At 42.6% G+C, this 23,104-nt stretch overlaps 1 protein-coding gene across 1 annotated transcript in view; it reads right to left on the reverse strand.

Annotated features, from left to right (window-relative positions):
• Positions 1 to 4,654: 4,654 nt before the first annotated feature.
• The window catches only part of TBX15 (T-box transcription factor 15), a 103,486-nt gene continuing 85,036 nt past the window's right edge, over positions 4,655 to 23,104 (reverse strand). The window contains exons 7-8 of the mRNA XM_040422796.1: positions 15,160 to 15,257; positions 4,655 to 7,693 (exon numbers count right to left, since the gene is read on the reverse strand). Of these exons, the coding sequence (XP_040278730.1) occupies positions 6,912 to 7,693; positions 15,160 to 15,257 (880 nt within the window). The 3' untranslated portion in view covers positions 4,655 to 6,911. The remainder of the gene's footprint in view (positions 7,694 to 15,159; positions 15,258 to 23,104) is intronic.

A 23,104-nucleotide genomic window follows, 5' to 3' on the forward strand; every position in this document is an offset into this window, starting at 1 on the left:
TGATCTGGGACGATGTCTGGATGTTATTATATGGAGGAGGCTGAAGACATAATGCGGAGGAAATTTGCACTTAAAACAAGATCTGGTTTCCATCTGGAGAGGATGAAAAATAGTGGAAATCTGTCCCCTCAGAACCAACGATCTCCAAAGACAAGTAGACCTTCAGGTCTCATGCTCCAGTCACATCCAGAGCAGCACTCAAAGTCCTCCTGTCTCATGTTAGATCTCAGTCCCTGCTAGTTCAGGGTCTGTATAAAACACCTTCTGCCCTGGGGCTTCTTCTGCACCCCCATAATGCTTTCAGCATAGTATGCAGCTACACAGGAGCGCAGACGGTGGAGGGCGAAGGTCAGCACTCTAATGAGGAAAGAGGAAAGCAGCAAAAGTATACCTGCAGCTTTGATAGTGACTGAATTATTAGCCATGATGTTACAGCAGTACATTCACTACAGCTCTGGATGTGACTGGAGTATAGTGACTGCAGCAGAGCATGTGACTGAAGTAGAGGACATGGCGTAACTGCAGAATTGGGAATACAGCTCTGGATGTAACTGAAAGTATTTGTAAAGTTACATTATACTGCCTTCTATGTACAAGAATATAACTACTATAATACTGCCTCCTATGTACAAGAATATAACTACTATAATACTGCTCCTATGTACAAGAATATAACTACTATAATACTGCTCCGATGTACAGGAATATAACTACTATATTACTGCTCCTATATACAAGAATATAACTACTATATTACTGCTCCTATATACAAGAATATAACTACTATAATACTGCTCCTATGTACAAGAATATAACTACTATAATACTGCCTCCTATGTACAAGAATATAACTACTATAATACTGCCTCCTATATGCAAGGATATAACTACTATAATACTGCTCCTATGTACAAGAATATAACTACTATAATACCGCCTCCTATGTACAAGAATATAACTACTATAATACCGGCTCCTATGTACAAGAATATAACTACTATAATACTGCTCCAATGTACAGGAATATAACTACTATATTACTGCTCCTATGTACAAGAATATAACTACTATAATACTGCTCCTATGTACAAGAATATAACTACTATAATACTGCTCCTATGTACAAGAATATAACTACTATAATACTGCTCCTATGTAGAATATAACTACTATAATACTGCTCCTATGTACAAGAATATAACTACTATAATACTGCCTCCTATATACAAGAATATAACTACTATAATACTGCCTCCTATGTACAGGAATATAACTACTATAATACTGCCTCCTATGTACAAGAATATAACTACTATAATACTGCCTCCTATGTACAAGAATATAACTACTATAATACTGCTCTATGTACAAGAATATAACTACTATAATACTGCCTCCTATGTACAGGAATATAACTACTATAATACTGCCTCCTATGTACAAGAATATAACTACTATAATACTGCTCCTATGTACAAGAATATAACTGCTATAATACTGCCTCCTATGTACAGGAATATAACTGCTATAATACTGCCTCCTATGTACAAGAATATAACTACTATAATACTGCCTCCTATGTACAGGAATATAACTGCTATAATACTGCCTCCTATGTACAGGAATATAACTACTATAATACTGCTCTATGTACAAGAATATAACTACTATAATACTGCTCCTATGTACAAGAATATAACTACTATAATACTGCTCCTATGTACAGGAATATAACTGCTATAATACTGCCTCCTATGTACAGGAATATAACTACTATAATACTGCTCTATGTACAAGAATATAACTACTATAATACTGCTCCTATGTACAAGACTATAACTACTATAATACTGCCTCCTATGTACAAGAATATAACTACTATAATACTGCTCCTATGTACAAGAATATAACTACTATAATACTGCTCCTATGTACAGGAATATAACTACTATAATACTGCTCCTATGTACAAGGATATAACTACTATAATACTGCTCCTATGTACAAGAATATAACTACTATAATACTGCCTCCTATGTACAAGAATATAACTACTATAATACTGCTCCTATGTACAAGAATATAACTACTATAATACTGCTCCTATGTACAAGAATATAACTACTATAATACTGCTCCTATGTACAAGAATATAACTACTATAATACTGCTCCTATGTACAAGAATATAACTACTATAATACTGCTCCTATGTACAAGAATATAACTACTATAATACTGCCTCCTATGTACAAGAATATAATTACTATAATACTGCTCCTATGTACAAGAATATAACTACTATAATACTGCCTCCTATGTACAAGAATATAACTACTATAATACTGCCTCCTATGTACAAGAATATAACTACTATAATACTGCTCCTATGTACAAGAATATAACTACTATAATACTGCCTCCTATGTACAAGAATATAACTACTATAATAGTGCCTCCTATGTACAAGAATATAACTACTATAATACTGCTCCTATGTACAAGAATATAACTACTATAATACTGCTCCTATGTACAAGAATATAACTACTATAATACTGCTCCTATGTACAAGAATATAACTACTATAATACTGCTCCTATGTACAAGAATATAACTGCTATAATACTGCTCCTATGTACAAGAATATACCTACGATAATACTGCTCCTATGTACAAGAATATAACTACTATAATACTGCTCCTATGTACAAGAATATAACTACTATAATACTGCTCCTATGTACAAGAATATAACTACTATAATACTGCTCCTATGTACAAGAATATAACTACTATAATACTGCTCCTATGTACAAGAATATAACTACTATAATACTGCCTCCTATGTACAAGAATATAATTACTATAATACTGCTCCTATGTACAAGAATATAACTACTATAATACTGCCTCCTATGTACAAGAATATAACTACTATAATACTGCCTCCTATGTACAAGAATATAACTACTATAATACTGCTCCTATGTACAAGAATATAACTACTATAATACTGCCTCCTATGTACAAGAATATAACTACTATAATAGTGCCTCCTATGTACAAGAATATAACTACTATAATACTGCTCCTATGTACAAGAATATAACTACTATAATACTGCTCCTATGTACAAGAATATAACTACTATAATACTGCTCCTATGTACAAGAATATAACTACTATAATACTGCTCCTATGTATAAGAATATAACTGCTATAATACTGCTCCTATGTACAAGAATATACCTACGATAATACTGCTCCTATGTACAAGAATATAACTACTATAATACTGCTCCTATGTACAAGAATATAACTACTATAATACTGCTCCTATGTACAAGAATATAACTACTATAATACTGCCTCCTATGTACAAGAATATAACTGCTATAATACTGCTCCTATGTACAAGAATATAACTGCTATAATACTGCTCCTATATACAAGAATATAACTACTATAATACTGCTCCTATGTACAAGAATATAACTACTATAATACTGCTCCTATGTACAAGAATATAACTACTATAATACTGCCTCCTATGTACAAGAATATAACTACTATAATACTGCCTCCTATGTACAAGAATATAACTACTATAATACTGCTCCTATGTACAAGAATATAACTACTATAATACTGCCTCCTATGTACAAGAATATAACTACTATAATAGTGCCTCCTATGTACAAGAATATAACTGCTATAATACTGCTCCTATATACAAGAATATAACTACTATAATACTGCTCCTATGTACAAGAATATAACTACTATAATACTGCTCCTATGTACAAGAATATAACTACTATAATACTGCTCCTATGTACAAGAATATAACTGCTATAATACTGCTCCTATGTACAAGAATATACCTACGATAATACTGCTCCTATGTACAAGAATATAACTACTATAATACTGCTCCTATGTACAAGAATATAACTACTATAATACTGCTCCTATGTACAAGAATATAACTACTATAATACTGCCTCCTATGTACAAGAATATAACTGCTATAATACTGCTCCTATGTACAAGAATATAACTGCTATAATACTGCTCCTATATACAAGAATATAACTACTATAATACTGCTCCTATGTACAGGAATATAACTACTATAATACTGCTCCTATGTACAAGAATATAACTACTATAATACTGCTCCTATGTACAGGAATATAACTACTATAATACTGCTCCTATGTACAAGAATATAACTACTATAATACTGCCTCCTATGTACAAGAATATACCTACGATAATACTGCTCCTATGTACAAGAATATAACTACTATAATACTGCTCCTATGTACAAGAATATAACTACTATAATACTGCTCCTATGTACAGGAATATAACTACTATAATACTGCTCCTATGTACAAGAATATACCTACGATAATACTGCTCCTATGTACAAGAATATAACTACTATAATACTGCCTCCTATGTACAAGAATATAACTACTATAATACTGCCTCCTATGTACAAGAATATACTGTACCTACGATAATACTGCTCCTATGTACAAGAATATAACTACGATAATACCGCTATAGTTACAAGTCTTCTCATATGGTAGTGAATTTCCCACACAGATTATGTAATATTTTGGAGACTGGACGGTATGAGACACTTTAGAGCAGAGATATTTATTGAGCGTCTGTGTGCTTGGCACTTATACACAGTGATGTGTTACATAGCTGATCGCTGCTCTCCCCTCCCCCACAACCACTTCGCACTTAAATATCATTATCTACATCACATCAACAAACAGAAATCGGATTATGTCATATCTGCATTATCACACAGCTGCGGTTTTATACCATTCACAAGAGCAGCAGACCTGGCCCCACAGAGCCCACGTCCACATGTTACTGCTATCCCCAGTCCTGCATTTATCTTGCTTACACATTACCGCACAGCATCATGTAAAATAACCATAAAAGTGATACAACATGACAATAAATAGAAGTTGTGTGCCGCCCCAAACGATATCCCGCCTTAGGTTCGGGCTCCATGATAGTGGCGTGGCAGTGAGGGGGTTGCAGGGGCCTGCTGCTCTCATGACGTCAGAAGATTTAAAGAAAAGCGATATAAATGAAGCGATAAAGCAGCGCAATAATTACACCGTAGATACAAACAGAACCTGCACTGAAGAGCGGTAAGAGCATTCTCCGAGCTTCGGCCGTCCTTGGACAACAACTGACTGAGTGACATCTGCATGATGTCATGAAGGTGGAGGATGCATCCTACAGCACTGTCTACATCCGGGGCCCAGTGAGTAAAGGGAGGGCCACTGCTTCCTGCTGGGGGCCACTGCTTCCTGCTATCTACTGAATGGCATGTAAGGGGGTACTTCATGAAAGCTATTGGAGAGCTGGGACCTGTTCACTTTTCTTGCACAAGTGGCCCCTGCTGCCTGGTCTACATGGCCCTGCCCTTGGACTAGCTCTTCATGGTTGTGGGCCTCAGGCTTCTGGGCTCAATGGGTGAATCAGACCTCTTCCCTAGGCCTTGTGATATGATGAGTGTGAGTGCACACTCAGCAAAGCTGAGATAATCTGAGACTCCTGGTAGACCTCAAGGCCATCACCACCGCTACATTTAAGCCGTTCTTCCCAATGGGTAGGACAGGAGATGAGACACTTAAGTATCTCCTCATCTAGACCTACGTGTCATGTGCTCTTGTGTGTGGCCACCTCCCGTAGGAATGTACTCAGACTTAATACATCCACGTGGCAGGGTCAATAAGTACAATTTCCATTGGAAAAAGTCACCCAAAAAGCTGTGGCCGGGTATCGGAATCATGGTGGGACGCTGAACCTTAGCGGACACCACGTAATATCGCCAACATCATCTATAATATACAGATAATTAGTGTAAGGCACAGAATGGTGAAGCTACGAGCGCTCCAGGCACAGGATATTATCTACTCTTAGGGGAGCGGATTTGGTATAAATTCTTCATCTATTGGAAGACAAGCCTCGAAGGAAACCTCCAGACAGCAAGGCTCGGACCACTCCCTTGTGTGAAGACTGGAGGACCACCAACCCTGCGATAAATCCCAAGCTTTCCATTATGTTCTAGTGTGATGTCTACATTTCAGAAGAAGCCATCGCCCCGATCGCTCCAAAGTGCACTTCTAATATCACAACAATTCCTTCATGTGAACACATCTAGGAGACAGAAGAAACAGAGGAAAACGTCTTTTCTGTATTTACATGGGGTAAATAATACTTGTTTAAGTGTCTGGACGAGAAGATACGCTCGTAACCTGGACATGTGATGATCTCCTGTGACACACATCCACTGAGGCATCCGTCTAAAACGTTCTCGCACCCGTTCCACCTCACTTCCCAATGACCAGTTCAAAGGAGCATTTTCCCCCTCATCTCCTCATCACAATTAATCTCCATGCTCCGATTTCCCAGCAGACGGCCTGCCACGTGGAGTCACAAGTTCAACCCCAACGTCTACATCCAACAGAAGTCCTGTAACACAACATTCCTCGAATATCCAACACCACAACCACCACCACCCAATGATTTCCAGAGTAGTGTCCACAGATGTCCAACACTTTCACAAAGTCTTGTATTTTTGACCAAATATTTGTTCCGAACTGATTGTCGGGTTCAACATCCTACTAAAAGACCCTGAGGGGCTACAGTTGGATCAAGCAGTGAGGATGTTCCCACCATACGTCCAGAGGCTCTTCAACATAGTATCCAAAAACAGGAGAGATCTACAGGTTACGCTGCAAGCTAGGTCCATGACAACTGCATTGTACATCCGCCACCTTCCATGAGACAGTCATGGCTCCATGCTAATCCTACTATTTTAAGGCACTGTGGTTTCTACTGACCAACCCACAAAGACCCAGACGGTCTTCAAACCATATGTACGGACATCTGTGATGATGATCCAGGGACACCTCCATACTGTCTGCTGTCACAGGCATTTGTGGCGTGCTGATTGCTTGGAGGGTTGCCAATCATGTGCATGGCATCCATACCCGAGGACAGGTACTGCCTGTCCCCAAAAGCAACATTAGAGGGTGAGGAACAGAGTAAAGTGCCTTGTGGTGCAGTAAGTTTCTCGGGGCTCGCTGCCAGGCGAGGAGAAGCTGGGAAGTTGTATCCATAAAGGTTGTAAGGGTTGTGGATGGAGAAGGCATTGTAGGAACCTTGTTGCATGTGGCTGCTTCCAAACATGTGCGAGGATGAGGAGCTGGAGGAAGGGTTTCCAGCTTGCATCATATATTGAAACTGTGAGGTTGGGTAAGAGCCCAGCTGCCCGCTATATGCATCCATCTTGCTGTTGCTTGGCAAAGAGGAAGGAGTGGGCATTCCAGAGATTAAGGTGGAAGTCCTCTGGGACATAAAGGTCTCAGATGGTTGGGTACCAGCAGAGTTTCCTCCTTGCAGCCTGTTGTATCCATTATCACTCAGGCTGGAGTAGCTCTGGAGTGCGGCCATGTTGCTCCTGGCACAGGCGGGGTACTCCGACAGGTTAAGGTTGCATAGCTGATTTTCCCGGCAGCCCACATTGAAGGAGTTGTGTGTCAGATGAAAGGTTGGTGGAGAGCAAGATGGAGAGAGCAGATGAGAAGATGCTGAGGGAGATGGAGTCCCAGTGCTCGAGGTTGTAGGAGATGTTCCTGTGCTGCCACCTAGGACAAAAGTGTAGAGAAGAATGTTATCTCTGATGTAGATGGAGTCTCTGTAGTCACAAGAATATACAGAATATACATGAATATTAATGAGCACACAACCTGTACACCGCAGAGCATCTCACAGACTTCAACCTGTACACCGCAGAGGATCTCACAGACTCCAACCTGTACACCGCAGAGGATCTCACAGACACCAACCTGTACACCGCAGAGGATCTCACAGACTTCAACCTGTACACCGCAGAGGATCTCACAGACTCCAATCTGTACACCGCAGAGGATCTCACAGACTCCAACCTGTACACCGCAGAGGATCTCACAGACACCAACCTGTACACCGCAGAGGATCTCACAGACTCCAATCTGTACACCGCAGAGGATCTCACAGACTTCAACCTGTACACCGCAGAGGATCTCACAGACTTCAACCTGTACACCGCAGAGGATCTCACAGACACCAACCTGTACACCGCAGAGGATCTCACAGACTCCAACCTGTACACCGCAGAGGATCTCACAGACTCCAACCTGTACACCGCAGAGGATCTCACAGACACCAACCTGTACACCGCAGAGGATCTCACAGACACCAACCTGTACACCGCAGAGGATCTCACAGACTCCAATCTGTACACCGCAGAGGATCTCACAGACTTCAACCTGTACACCGCAGAGGATCTCACAGACACCAACCTGTACACCGCAGAGGATCTCACAGACTCCAACCTGTACACCGCAGAGGATCTCACAGACTTCAACCTGTACACCGCAGAGGATCTCACAGACTTCAACCTGTACACCGCAGAGGATCTCACAGACTCCAACCTGTACACCGCAGAGGATCTCACAGACACCAACCTGTACACCGCAGAGGATCTCACAGACTCCAATCTGTACACCGCAGAGGATCTCACAGACTTCAACCTGTACACCGCAGAGGATCTCACAGACTTCAACCTGTACACCGCAGAGGATCTCACAGACTTCAACCTGTACACCGCAGAGGATCTCACAGACTCCAACCTGTACACCGCAGAGGATCTCACAGACACCAACCTGTACACCGCAGAGGATCTCACAGACTTCAACCTGTACACCGCAGAGGATCTCACAGACTCCAACCTGTACACCGCAGAGGATCTCACAGACACCAACCTGTACACCGCAGAGGATCTCACAGACTCCAACCTGTACACCGCAGAGGATCTCACAGACTCCAACCTGTACACCGCAGAGGATCTCACAGACACCAACCTGTACACCGCAGAGGATCTCACAGACACCAACCTGTACACCGCAGAGGATCTCACAGACTCCAATCTGTACACCGCAGAGGATCTCACAGACTTCAACCTGTACACCGCAGAGGATCTCACAGACACCAACCTGTACACCGCAGAGGATCTCACAGACTCCAACCTGTACACCGCAGAGGATCTCACAGACTTCAACCTGTACACCGCAGAGGATCTCACAGACTTCAACCTGTACACCGCAGAGGATCTCACAGACTCCAACCTGTACACCGCAGAGGATCTCACAGACACCAACCTGTACACCGCAGAGGATCTCACAGACTCCAATCTGTACACCGCAGAGGATCTCACAGACTTCAACCTGTACACCGCAGAGGATCTCACAGACTTCAACCTGTACAGCGCAGAGGATCTCACAGACTTCAACCTGTACACCGCAGAGGATCTCACAGACTCCAACCTGTACACCGCAGAGGATCTCACAGACACCAACCTGTACACCGCAGAGGATCTCACAGACTTCAACCTGTACACCGCAGAGGATCTCACAGACTCCAATCTGTACACCGCAGAGGATCTCACAGACTCCAACCTGTACACCGCAGAGGATCTCACAGACTTCAACCTGTACACCGCAGAGGATCTCACAGACACCAACCTGTACACCGCAGAGGATCTCACAGACTTCAACCTGTACACCGCAGAGGATCTCACAGACTCCAACCTGTACACCGCAGAGGATCTCACAGACTCCAACCTGTACACCGCAGAGGATCTCACAGACTCCAACCTGTACACCGCAGAGGATCTCACAGACTCCAACCTGTACACCGCAGAGGATCTCACAGACTCCAACCTGTACACCGCAGAGGATCTCACAGACTCCAACCTGTACACCGCAGAGGATCTCACAGACTCCAACCTGTACACTGCTACAGCAACTCCAGATTAATACACATCAGTATACGGATCCTCCACACTCATACACATCAGTATACGGATCCTCTACAATCATACACATCAGTATACAGATCCTCTATAATCATACACATCAGTATACAGATCCTCTATAATCATACACATCAGTATACGGATCATCCACACTCATACACATCAGTATACGGATCCTCTACAATCATACACATCAGTATACGGATCCTCCACACTCATACACATCAGTATACGGATCCTCTATAATCCTACACATCAGTATACGGATCCTCTACAATCATACACATCAGTATACGGATCCTCCACACTCATACACATCAGTATACGGATCCTCTATAATCCTACACATCAGTATACGGATCCTCTACACTCATACACATCAGTATACGAATCCTCTATAATCATACACATCAGTATACGGATCCTTCACACTCATACACATCAGTATACAGATCCTCCACGCTTATACACATCAGTATACGGATCCTCCACGCTTATACACATCAGTATACGGATCCGATACAATCATACACATCAGTATACGGATCATCCACACTCATACACATCAGTATACGGATCCTCTATAATCCTACACATCAGTATACGGATCCTCTACAATCATACACATCAGTATACGGATCCTCCACGCTTATACACATCAGTATACGAATCCTCCACGCTTATACACATCAGTATACGGATCCGATACAATCATACACATCAGTATACGGATCCTCCATGCTTATACACATCAGTATACGGATCCGATACAATCATACACATCAGTATACGGATCATCCACACTCATACACATCAGTATACAGATCCTCTACACTCATACACATCAGTATACGGATTCCACACTCATACACATCAGTATACGGATCCTCCACACTTATACACATCAGTATACGGATCCTCTACACTCATACACATCAGTATACGGATCCTCTACACTCATACACATCAGTATACGGATCCTCCACACTCATACACATCAGTATACGGATCCTCCACACTCATACACATCAGTATACGGATCCTCTACACTCATACACATCAGTATACGGATCATCCACACTCATACACATCAGTATACGGATCCTCCACACTTATACACATCAGTATACAGATCATCCACACTCATAGACATCAGTATACGGATCCTCTACAATCATACACATCAGTATACGGATCCTCTACAATCATACACATTAGTATAAGGATCCTCTACAATCATACACATCAGTATACGGATCCTCTACAATCATACACATCAGTATATGGATCCTCCACACTCATACACATCAGTATACGGATCCTCTACAATCATACACATCAGTATACGGATCATCCACACTCATACACATCAGTATACGGATCCTCTATAATCATACACATTAGTATATGGATCCTCCACACTCATACACATCAGTATACGGATCCTCCACGCTTATACACATCAGTATACGGATCCTCCACACTCATACACATCAGTATACGGATCCTCCACACTCATACACATCAGTATACGGATCCTCTACAATCATACACATCAGTATACGGATCCTCTACAATCATACACATCAGTATACGGATCCTCTACAATCATACACATTAGTATATGGATCCTCCACACTCATACACATCAGTATACGGATCCTCCACGCTTATACACATCAGTATACGGATCCTCCACACTCATACACATCAGTATACGGATCCTCCACACTCATACACATCAGTATACGGATCCTCCACACTTATACACATCAGTATACGGATCCTCCACACTTATACACATCAGTATACGGATCCTCCACGCTTATACACATCAGTATACGGATCCTCCACACTCATACACATCAGTATACGGATCCTCCACACTCATACACATCAGTATACGGATCCTCTACAATCATACACATCAGTATACGGATCATCCACACTCATACACATCAGTATACGGATCATCCACACTCATACACATCAGTATACGGATCCTCCACACTCATACACATCAGTATACGGATCCTCCACACTCATACACATCAGTATACGGATCCTCCACACTCATACACATCAGTATACGGATCCTCCACACTCATACACATCAGTATACGGATCCTCCACACTCATACACATCAGTAAACGGATCCTCCACACTTATACACATCAGTATACAGATCCTCCACACTCATATACATCAGTATATGGATCGTCCACACTCAATATACAGACAATAAAATTAATTATAAAATGTGTAATAACCCTCTGAACAGGACGTCGGCACTTATTATGTTATATTAAGGTCACCAGTAGTGATGGTTGTGATGTCAGACCTGCTCCCAGTCAGGAGATCATAGAGACCGATGCCAGGCCGGTGTCTGCCCATGTGATCCTCAGCTAATTACCCTCTACTGAACATTGAAGTAATGAATCTTAATGGTCCATGTCCACCTGACCATAAAGGTTACCACCTGCCGCTGAACCGATGAGCAAAGCATTAACACTAAAAGTGCCATTCTGTTAAATGAGACCCCTTCCGGTGCTCCCTGACAACACCACGGGGATAGGAGGACAGCAATCTCCTTCCGATGCGCCCCAACACCACCAGGAAAAGCATAGACACCTATGAAATCTGACTGAATGGTAACCCTCTACCCTCCCAAAGGCTGGTCCTTCACCACATTAGTCCAAACCTTCCCTAATGTCACTGACCAGAGGGGTTACCTCACAACGACAACCCCTGCTTGATCAGAAGCCACTTCTGGACAATGGAGAAAAGAGTCGTATTACATGGTGGCTCTTTAAGTCAGTGGTCCTCCATGTAATGAGTCTGCCACAGCAGTCCATAGAGGAGGTTCCAAGCCAGGGTTACCTTCTGTGATGTCCATTTGCCCTAAGAGGACACAAGGACATGGGATGCCTTCTAAAGGAAACCCCTAGAAGCTTATTCTTCTAGGAGGAGGCTAGGCTCATTGGGGAAGGCAATTATATTTGAGAAGGTTGAAGAGAAAAGAGGAAGAGAGCCATTGAGAAGACAAATTGTAGCGATACAGGAGGCCCTGAGTAACAAAGTAACATACTAACAGTACCTTCACATCAGGACAAAACATGTTTTACTTCTCTGGAAACGTATAACTTGGTGTCAGTGTAGCTATCTGATGTCTGCTTTTTGTACTTTCCATATGTGCAGTTAAAAAACAGCGCCACATACATTTACAGGTTGCATGTGGTATTGCAGTGCAGCCAAATGATGTTAATTGAGCTGCAGTACTGACAACCTATGGGCAGGGGCGATGCTGTTTTATTATTTATTTCCTAAACAACCTTTAATAATGGTAGACCACTAGAATATGGAATAACTGTTAGATAGGAGCGGGTCCTAAGGTGGGAGCAGTGAACGGAGAGTGCGCCACGGATGCACTGCACCCCCTCCATTCCCTACACCCCCTACAATCTCGGCTATTTACGGAATGGAGGGTGGTCGCGCAAGCGCGTCTTGCTCTCTCTTCACTTTGTGACTCTGCTCAGGAGACAGGAGGGGGTCCCAGAGATGGAGCCTGCATCTATCTGACATTTATGGTATATCCTAGCAATATACCATAAATATCCCTATCTGGAAGGGTTTCTACCATTTCTAAACTTCTAGCTTAGATAACAGATTCAAGGCCACACACCAGATGTATTTGCACAACACACACACCTGTTATCAAATATTCTGGACTATGATATCGTGGGCGCTGCAGCACAACCAGAGCTTGCCAGGATTTGACCTGAGCAAAGTGACCGTTTCTTTACTTTATATGCTTTTCAGTAATTCCTTTATTCACTTAGCCATTGCTTAAGCCTATTTATTCCTGTATCACAGAATCCACAGTAGAACGTCTCTGGTGGGACGACACCTTTACACAGAGAGTAACTAAAGATCTCACTGGAGTTAAAGGGGTTTTCTGAGATTTTCATATTGATGGTCTACGCTCAGGGGCAGATTGGGAACTTAAAGTGGCCCCATGTTGTAGGCAGGTCCAAATTGACAGAAGGTGGGCCAACAGAAGTAGGTGGTGCCAGCAAGACGGAATACCACCCCAGCAGAACCAAATACACAGTGCAGCAAAAAATACTGCCTCAGCAGAACTAAACAACACAGTGCCACCGGTCATAAGTAGCTGAGACTCCTAAAAGCGGAGAGGATCAGATCCTTATGTACCCAGCCAGCAGCATAAGGAGGGCTTGGGCCAGTCTACCCCTGGATATCAGATGGCGGTGGTCTGACACACAGCTGCTTGAGAAGACTTCAGCACCATGGCCACTGACATCAAGTTCACGGGTCACGTCACTTAGGTGTAGCTCAATCGCATTCAAGTGAATGGGGCTGAACTGCAACACCAAGCACAGCCACTATACAATGGACAACACGGCCTCCTCAAACAGCTGATCGGTGGGGTCCCCCCAATGATCTTATATTGATGACTATCCTTAGAATAGGTCATCAATATCTTAATCTTGGAAAACCCCTTCAATGTGACTGTCCAGCCTATTAAATGTAAAAAAGGGCCCGGAACAGTATAAAATAATAGAGTAAGTGATACTCATCTTACCGTAATTTACTCTGTTCTGACCCTTTTATAAAAAAATAAAAAAATTGTAATCAGACGGACAACCCCTTTAAGACATCATGTAGCACACTGGAAATGTAAAAAGTCTAATCCGAATTCTCCATTCTGCATCCACACAATACCTACTATGTTCTGCCAAGTGCTAGAGACTCAATGGAGGTCCATGAAATCAGAGGTCTTCCCAAGAATCCCTACTTGTACAAAGCTCTGGAAATCTCAAAGGATCAGATGCTTTACCACCAGTACATCTGCCAATCTATCGTGCGTCTCCTTTAGGTCAAACTTTCTTTATTGACTCTATGTACGGAGCTGAGTACGTGCATGGTCTGGATTTTCGGGACGGCCATGATGCTACAAAGAGCTATTACAGAGCAGACCAGGCCTGCAGCTCACTTCATTCCTCTAATGTGATGCAATGTGTGGCTGATCTGGAGCCAGGAATTATCATAAACTTCTGGGTGGATAACCAGAGAGAAATGCCGTTTTCATCACCTCCACAGCTTAGTCCTCGGAGTATTTTTTCATCTTTAACTAAAACCATTGGTACAGAACCTCAGCTGTTCAACACATGAAAGATAAAAACTCCCCCCAAACAAGTGTAACTTCATGGTATCTGGATAGAGGCTGAGCTCACCTTGTTGCTTCTGCATGGTCGTAAAATCTTCAAAGGTAAGAGTGCGGACTGGTGGCCTCCAGAATGCATACGTCTCCATGATAGCCTCCAGGCCCGTCCTGCAAACGAGAGAAACAATTAGGGAAATCGAAGACAGAATCCATTTATGTAACACTCAATAAAAACGCACAGCAGATCTCCTGACAAACTGCGAACGAGACCTGACGCTTTACTCTGCAGACTGTACATCTCCCTGGAGAACACTTTATATGCTGCAAATGACCATCTCATCTGTGCCGCACCTCAAGACGTTTCTCCAAAGGAAACGTGGACTTTGAAACAGCCCAGCAAATACTACAAAACTGTAGGAACCCAATACAGCTTTTCAAAGCTGGTCTGAACCAAGAGCTGCCATCAGAAAGAACCGGGCCCCTACAATGTCTGTCTACCTCCATCAAATACCATATGGGTGGGCACCTGAGGAATGTTCTTCTCCCCAAGCTCAGTGACTTGGGATTTTGAGATGAAGGAGAATAATACAATCTTTATGCAACCTCCCAAGCCTAGGCCATATATTTAGTGGGTCCATGGGGTATGGGGGGAAAAAGCCTGTACATTATCACTTATGTAAAATGAAGGGCACCATGTCAGGAACCGGATTTGCCCATTGTTACCATGGATAAGAAGTGAAACATCATATGTCCAATGTGGTGGCTGGTGGGTAGTGAGTCCTTGAAGCCCACAAGAAGGTTTGGGCCCGTGTATCACCCTAACGGGGGCCTTCTCTGAACCCAATGCTCAAGTCTCATATCTGTTCGGCCTCCCACTAAACATGTAGTATAGATCATGAATGTATAAAGTGTAGGTTTCTTCCCACTTCCCTCTTAAATGCAGATTTCAGGGGATACAGGTTCTCCTTGTGGAGATCCAGGTGGTATTAGAAGTCTTATAGGTAATACTCGCTGGGAAAATGTGCAGAAGGATGAAAGTGTCTCTCTTTAGGGCCACCTGTCGATGTACAACCCACTAAATTGTCTCCCTGGGATTAATACTTCATGAAGAGTAGGGAACAGTGCAGCCCTGTACTCCACCCACACCACTATCCCTACCTACTTGCACAATCCGACCTAAATAGTGGCCCACAACTTGGCGACGGTCCCTGACTTGACTAAGTGCAGGGGCCTAAGCCTAAATGGGTTAAAGAGTAGTCAGACAGAAATTCAAAAACAGACAGGTAAAACCAGGACTGGATCAAAGGACAAAAGCTAAGTCAAATACACTGCAGAGTGAAACCAGGAAATAACGATAGTGACAAAGTCAGCAGGCAAAGGCAAGGTCACAAACTAGTCTAATACCAAACAGAGTCCAAAATCAAGCAAGGTCAGATAACAAGCAAAGTAAAATACCAGGAGGTCACGTCAGTGGCAAAATCAGAACACAGTGGTAAAGTCAGAGAAACAGGCAAAAGGTCAGATCCAGAGTAACAAACACAAAAGTAGCTAGTGAGGCAGGAATACCAATCACAGGCAACTGTGGCCAGCAGTTGCCTGTTTACATAGCCCAGCCTCAGGAAGCATGTGACGCCGGCACCGAATGATTCGGCGTCCCTGCTCCCTGACAGGTCAACCAACCCCACTGTCAGCACCGCCATAGTGCCGGGATCACCTCCAGAGGGCAGATGGGAAAGTATCTAACAATATAAAGCAACCTGTGTTGACAGATGACCCGTGTAAGCACTCCACAGCAAAAGAAACCGATGGCTGCAAATTTCAAGGCAATGATTAGAATAAAATAGGGAGAACCTAGAAAGATAATAGCAATTGGGGGTGGGGGTCATGGAGGTGGGAGAGGAGTACTGGAGGAAACCATGCACCTGCAAAGAAGGGAAGATCTAGGAAGTAATGGGCCAGTCTTAGGTTGCCATTTTTGACCGCTACTGTATCCCTAGGACTTACTAATATGTCAGGAAAAATGTAAAGCTTCCCTTGTCTAACTCACAGACTGAACGGACTACATTATAGATGAGAAGTCTGCTGAAGGACCTGGTCCTGTTTCTCCACTGTCAGAGTCGGCTCCATGTAAATGTGACGATAAGCGACTTGAGCAGCTCTTGTGCTAGGTATTGGAGCAGGACCGACCTTACATACGTGCTTTTGTGTTGAACACAAATGAAAACCAAAGCAAAGCTATTTGAGGGTCTGCTCCTTGGATCTTTCTACATTTGGATCCATTTAAACAGAGTTTTGTACTTTTAATAGGTATGAAAGATTTGATGTATCTTTTCATCTTTCTTTCCCTTGTCTTAGCGCTCCACATTTTTAATATCGAGCAATAAATCAAACTGCTGTATCGTAAGGAAAATGGAACAAGATGTTTTGCATATCTGGATAATAGGATCCACATGGTGTGTACTGTGTCAGCTACGTCGTCACCATTGTGGAGCCGAGGAAGGTAAGAGATGTCTTGGAGAAGATGAGTGAAATCTTGAAGAGTCATGAAAGAGAGTGAAGAGTGAAGAGACATGTCATAGATGATGGACAGATGAGTATTGTAGAGGAAAGTTTGGAAAAAAATGTAAGTCATAAAAAGAGCCAGGAACATCTTGAAGTAGTTGGTGAAAGCCCCAAGATGAGCAGTGTCATGTAAGGTTGGCCAAACCCTGTGAGGTTGGTCCAGGATTCAAGCAACAAAACCAAAGTGTGCATACATGGCTGTCAGAATCTTTTCCAGTTTGGCCACAGATGTGAGACCACATTGGAAAAGATTTGGTTGCTCAACCAATCAGAAGAGCTAGGTGGAAGATGACTGAGTGTGTAAGGATATATCGGTCTATTATGATCCTCATTGGTCTCCTTCTCAAGTCGTTCTTGTTCACTAATTATTATTGAAGTTGGCAAATGTTAGACATTGGGCTTGTTGTAGATTTTAGTACCAATAGCAGATGATCAAGCAGAATATCCAACATCTGCTGGGCAATACCAGGCAGGGCCATACCTTTCATACAAAGGAAGGACTGGATCCATGGGTCTATTAACATGCAACCAAACATTTGGTAGGCTTAGGAGACGAGGCATCAGAAGACGATCAAATAGAGATAAAGGTCTGGCCAATTATCAGGAAATAAGTGTTCATAGGAACACTTTCCCAATAATTAGCCTCTACAGTTGTGCCACCTATCACTTAATAAAGCCCAGAATAAAAGATGACCTTTACTGGCAGCAATCAGTTGAACTGAATGGGAGAGGAACAAATGAACCAGTAACCTTTCCTCCCACATACACTTCGGTGTAAAAGGCCAAGCAAATAAATGCCTATTGTGGGCGCTTGTCCTGCCCAAAAATACAGTGTAATAGGACCCGAGGTTAATATGAAGGTCACATGACAGGAGACAAATGGTCTCTGTAGAGTAGAGTAAGATGAAGGTTACTTGGGAGGAGATAGATGAAGGTCACTTAAGAATAAAGTGGATGTCACATGAGAGGAGATATATGAAGGTCATGTGACAGGAGCTATATCAAGGTCATGTGAGAGAACATGAGGGTAACGTGAGAGAAGATAAATTAAGATCACTTAGGAGTAGAGTATGGTGAGGGTCACTTTGGAGAAGATAGATGAAGGTCAGATAAGAACAGGGTAAGGTGAAGGTCGCTTGGGAGTATATAGATAGAATAAAGTCACTGAGGAGCAAGGTAAGCTAAAGTTCAATTGGGAGGAGATATAGGAAGTTCACTCAGGAGTAGGGTAAGGTGAGGGCCACTTGGAAAGAGATAGAGGAAGTTCACTCAGGAGTAGGATAAGGTGAGGGCCACTTGGAAAGAGATAGAGGAAGATCACTCAGGAGTAAAGTGAAGGTCACATGACAGAAGATGAATGAAGATCACTTGGGAGTAGGGTATAGTGAGGGTCACTTGGGAGAAGATAGATGAATGTCAGATAAGAACAGGGTAAGGTGAAGGTCGCTTGGGAGTATATAGATAGAATAAAGTCACTGAGGAGCAAGGTAAGCTAAAGGTAAATTGGGAGGAGATAGAGGAAAGTCACCAGAAGTAAGGTAAAGTGATGGTCACTTGGGAGGAGATAGAGGAAGTTCACTCAGGAGTAGGATAAGGTGGGGGGCACTTGGGAAGAGATAGAGGAAGGTCACTTAGGAGTAAAGTGAAGGTCACATGACAGAAGATCATTGAAGAGCACTCGGGAGTAGGGTATAGTGAGGATCACTTGGGAGAAGATAGATAAAAGGTCAGATATGAGCTGGGTATGGTGAAGGTCGCTTGGGAGAATATAGATAGATTAAGGTCACTCAGTAGTAGGGTACGGTGAGGGTTACTTGGAAGAAGATAGATGAAGGTCAATCAGGAGTAGGGTAAGGTGAGGGTCACTTGGGAAGAGATAGATGAAGTTCACTCAGGAGTAGGATAAGGTGAGGGTCACTTGGAAAGAGATAGAGGAAGGTCACTAAGAAGTAAAGTGAAGATGAACGAAGGTCACTTGGGAGAAGGGTATAGTGAGGGTCACTTGGGAGAACATAGATGAAGGTCAGATAAGAACAGGGTTGAACTTGCTGGACTCATGTCTTTTTTCAACCGTATTAACTATGTAAGATGAAGGTCGCTTGGGAGAATATAGATAGATTAAGGTCACTCAGGAGTAGGGTAAGGGGAGGGTGAATTGGAAGAAGATGGAGGAAGGTCACCAGGAGTAGGGTAAGGTGTCAGATTTCTTATGTGTAACAGGATGAAGGAAGAGTAGAACTTAAGTGTTGCCTTCTGAGATTACACAGAACAGCAAGGAGAGACAAATAACCAGATTGAAGCCTCATCTTATCCTGAACATATTATGAGACAAAGTCAATAAACAAATGTCAAATGGCTGAATTGAATAGAAGAAAGAGAGGACACCAATTACAGAGATCAGGCAAATGTGGTTCAGACACATGACTGATATGTGATCTCCCAAGAAACGAGAATTCGTGAATGGAGAAGACAATACAGTGTAGCCTTAAATGAGTGCAAAATATACAATAGTCACACAACCTGGAATTCAACAGATGTAAAAGTGGAGATTTCCTTTAAGTCACCCAGCTTTTCTGTCTAGCAGCCCACCCAGCCCCTGCAATACACCAAAACATGTGATTATAGGAAAAGGTGTTAAATAATAAATTCTTTGTTACATCTCATTGTGACAACCTGAGAATGATTCCTCCTCTTTATGGCCAGCATTCATGTCTATGTGTAGTATCAATAGAAATTAGCCATATGTTACGGCCTGGTCATGCCTCCTAATCCTCTGTTATTAAGACATGCATTACAGCGCCGGCACATGTCTGATGCAAATCCCAAACCTTCCAGATTTATCAGCATTCACCTCGCCCGGTAATCTGCTTTATTGTGCGGAGTATTTATAGACCAGACCACTCTTCTACTGCAGATACTTTGAGTTATTCTGAGAGTGCTGTAGGCAATTAAAGAGGGATTTTATAGACTGCCGGTCCTGCGCTACGTACTCTGGATCCCATCTCCAGGAAGCAGGAGAAATGTATTGTGACAAGTTCTGTTTTTAACTGTTTTATCCTTTTTGCTTATTATGGAACCAACATTAAACCAGAGACGGCGAAGCTGAAGTCTATATAAAGGCTAATAAGAGAACTTTCAATAATGGCGCTATCATGTGAGGTCCCAGAAAGTCTGAAGATAAAGAGTATTATTACAAGCACACTTCAATAATAGTCCAACAGCTGTGGACCACAAGATCAGCAAAGCCAGTGACCTGATATTTATTACAGAGGTCTAAAGATTCCATGGATGGACTGGTCTACAATGAAGATCTATGGTTTACATGGATGGACTGGTCTACAATGAAGGTCTATGGTTTACATGGATGGACTGATCTACAATGAAGGTCTATGGTTTACATGGATGGACTGGTCTACAATGAAGATCTATGGTTTACATGGATGGAGGTCTACAATGAAGATCTATGGTTTACATGGATGGACTGGTCTACAATGAAGGTCTATGGTTTACATGGATGGACTGGTCTACAATGAAGATCTATGGTTTACATGGATGGACTGGTCTACAATGAAGATCTATGGTTTACATGGATGGACTGATCTACAACTGAATTCTATGGTTTACATGGATGGACTGGTCTACAATGAAGGTCTATGGTTTACATGGATGGACTGGTCTACAATGAAGGTCTATGGTTTACATGGATGGACTGGTCTACAATAAAGATCTATGGTTTACATGGATGGACTGGTCTACAATGAAGGTCGATGGTTTACATGGATGGACTGGTCTACAATGGAGGTCTATGGTTTACATGGATGGACTGGTCTACAATGAAGGTCTATGGTTTACATGGATGGACTGGTCTACAGCTGAAGTCCATGGTTTACATGGGTGGACTAATTTACAATGAAGGTCTATGGTTTACATGGGCGGACTAGTGTACAATGAAGGTCTATTGTTTACATTGATGGACTGGTATACAATGAAGGTCTATGGTTTACATGGATGGGCTGGTCTACAATGAAGGTCTATGGTTTACATGGATGGACTGATCTACAACTGAAGTCTGTGGTTATCATGGATGGACTGGTCTACAATGAAGGTCTATGGTTACATGAATGAATTGGTCTACAATGGAGATCTATGGTTTACATGGATGGACTGATCTACAATGGAGATCTATGGTTTACATGGATGGACTGGTCTACAATGGAGATCTATGGTTTCATGGATGGACTGGTCTACAATGAAGATCTATGGTTTACATGGATGGACTGGTCTACAATGGAGATCTATGGTTTCATGGATGGACTGGTCTACAATGGAGATCTATGGTTTACATGGATGGACTGGTGTACGATGGAGATCTATGGTTTACATGGATGGACTGGACTACAGTGAAGGTCTATGGTTTCATGGATGGACTGGTCTACAATGGAGATCTATGGTTTACATGGATGGACTGGTCTACAATGGAGATCTATGGTTTACATGGATGGACAGGTCTACATTGGAGGTCTATGGTTACATGAATGAATTGGTCTACAATGGAGATCTATGTTTTTTGTGGTTGGACTGAAGTACTTTTGCCCGAGTGTCATGTCTGGTCATAATAGAAAGAGTCGGAGTAGTTGACAGCTCTCTAAAAGGGCATTTTACAACAGAATTCCCGGAAGATGAACCAGTCTATAGAGATCAGTCGCAAATATCAATTTAAACTCTTAGGGCATCTGTCAGGAGACTTGTCCCTATGACACTGGCTGACCTGTTCCATGTGCACTTGGCACCTGAAGGCATCTGTGTTGGTCCTATTTTATATGTGCCCCCATTGCTCAGAAAAATGATGTTTTAATATATGCAAATGAGCCTCTATGAGCAACGGGGGCGTTACCATTACACCTAGAGGCTCTGCTGTCTCTGCCACCGCCGCACCATCTGCACTTTGATTGCCAGGGCTAGGCAGTGTAAATGTAATCACACCTGGTCCTGTCAATCAAAGTGCAGATGATGCAGCAGTTGCAGAGAGAGCAGAGCTTTTAGGTGTAATGGCAACTCCCCCATTGCTTCCAGAGGCAAATTTGCATATATTAAAATGTCATTTTTTTCTCAGCAATGCGGGCACATATGAACATGGAACCAACACAGATGCCTTCAGCTGCCAAACACTCATGTAAGAGGTCAGCCAGTGTCATAGGGACAAGTCTGCTGACAGATGCCCTTTAAGGGGTATTCCAGTTAGATGAAGTTAGCAATTGGCTGTTTCTGGCAGTTCCATAAAGATGAATGGATCGGCAGAGCACATGCTTGACCTACTACTCCATTCATATAGAGGGAACGGGTCCCCCATTCCTGTAATTCCAGCATCTGGCTCAAATCTTTTGTATAATGATAAAAACAGGTCTTAGACTGACTTTCCATAGAGATGGAGATAAGCGGTGCCCTAATTGTCT

Source organism: Bufo bufo, chromosome 3 (assembly GCF_905171765.1).
Source record: "Bufo bufo chromosome 3, aBufBuf1.1, whole genome shotgun sequence".
NCBI lineage: Eukaryota > Metazoa > Chordata > Amphibia > Anura > Bufonidae > Bufo > Bufo bufo.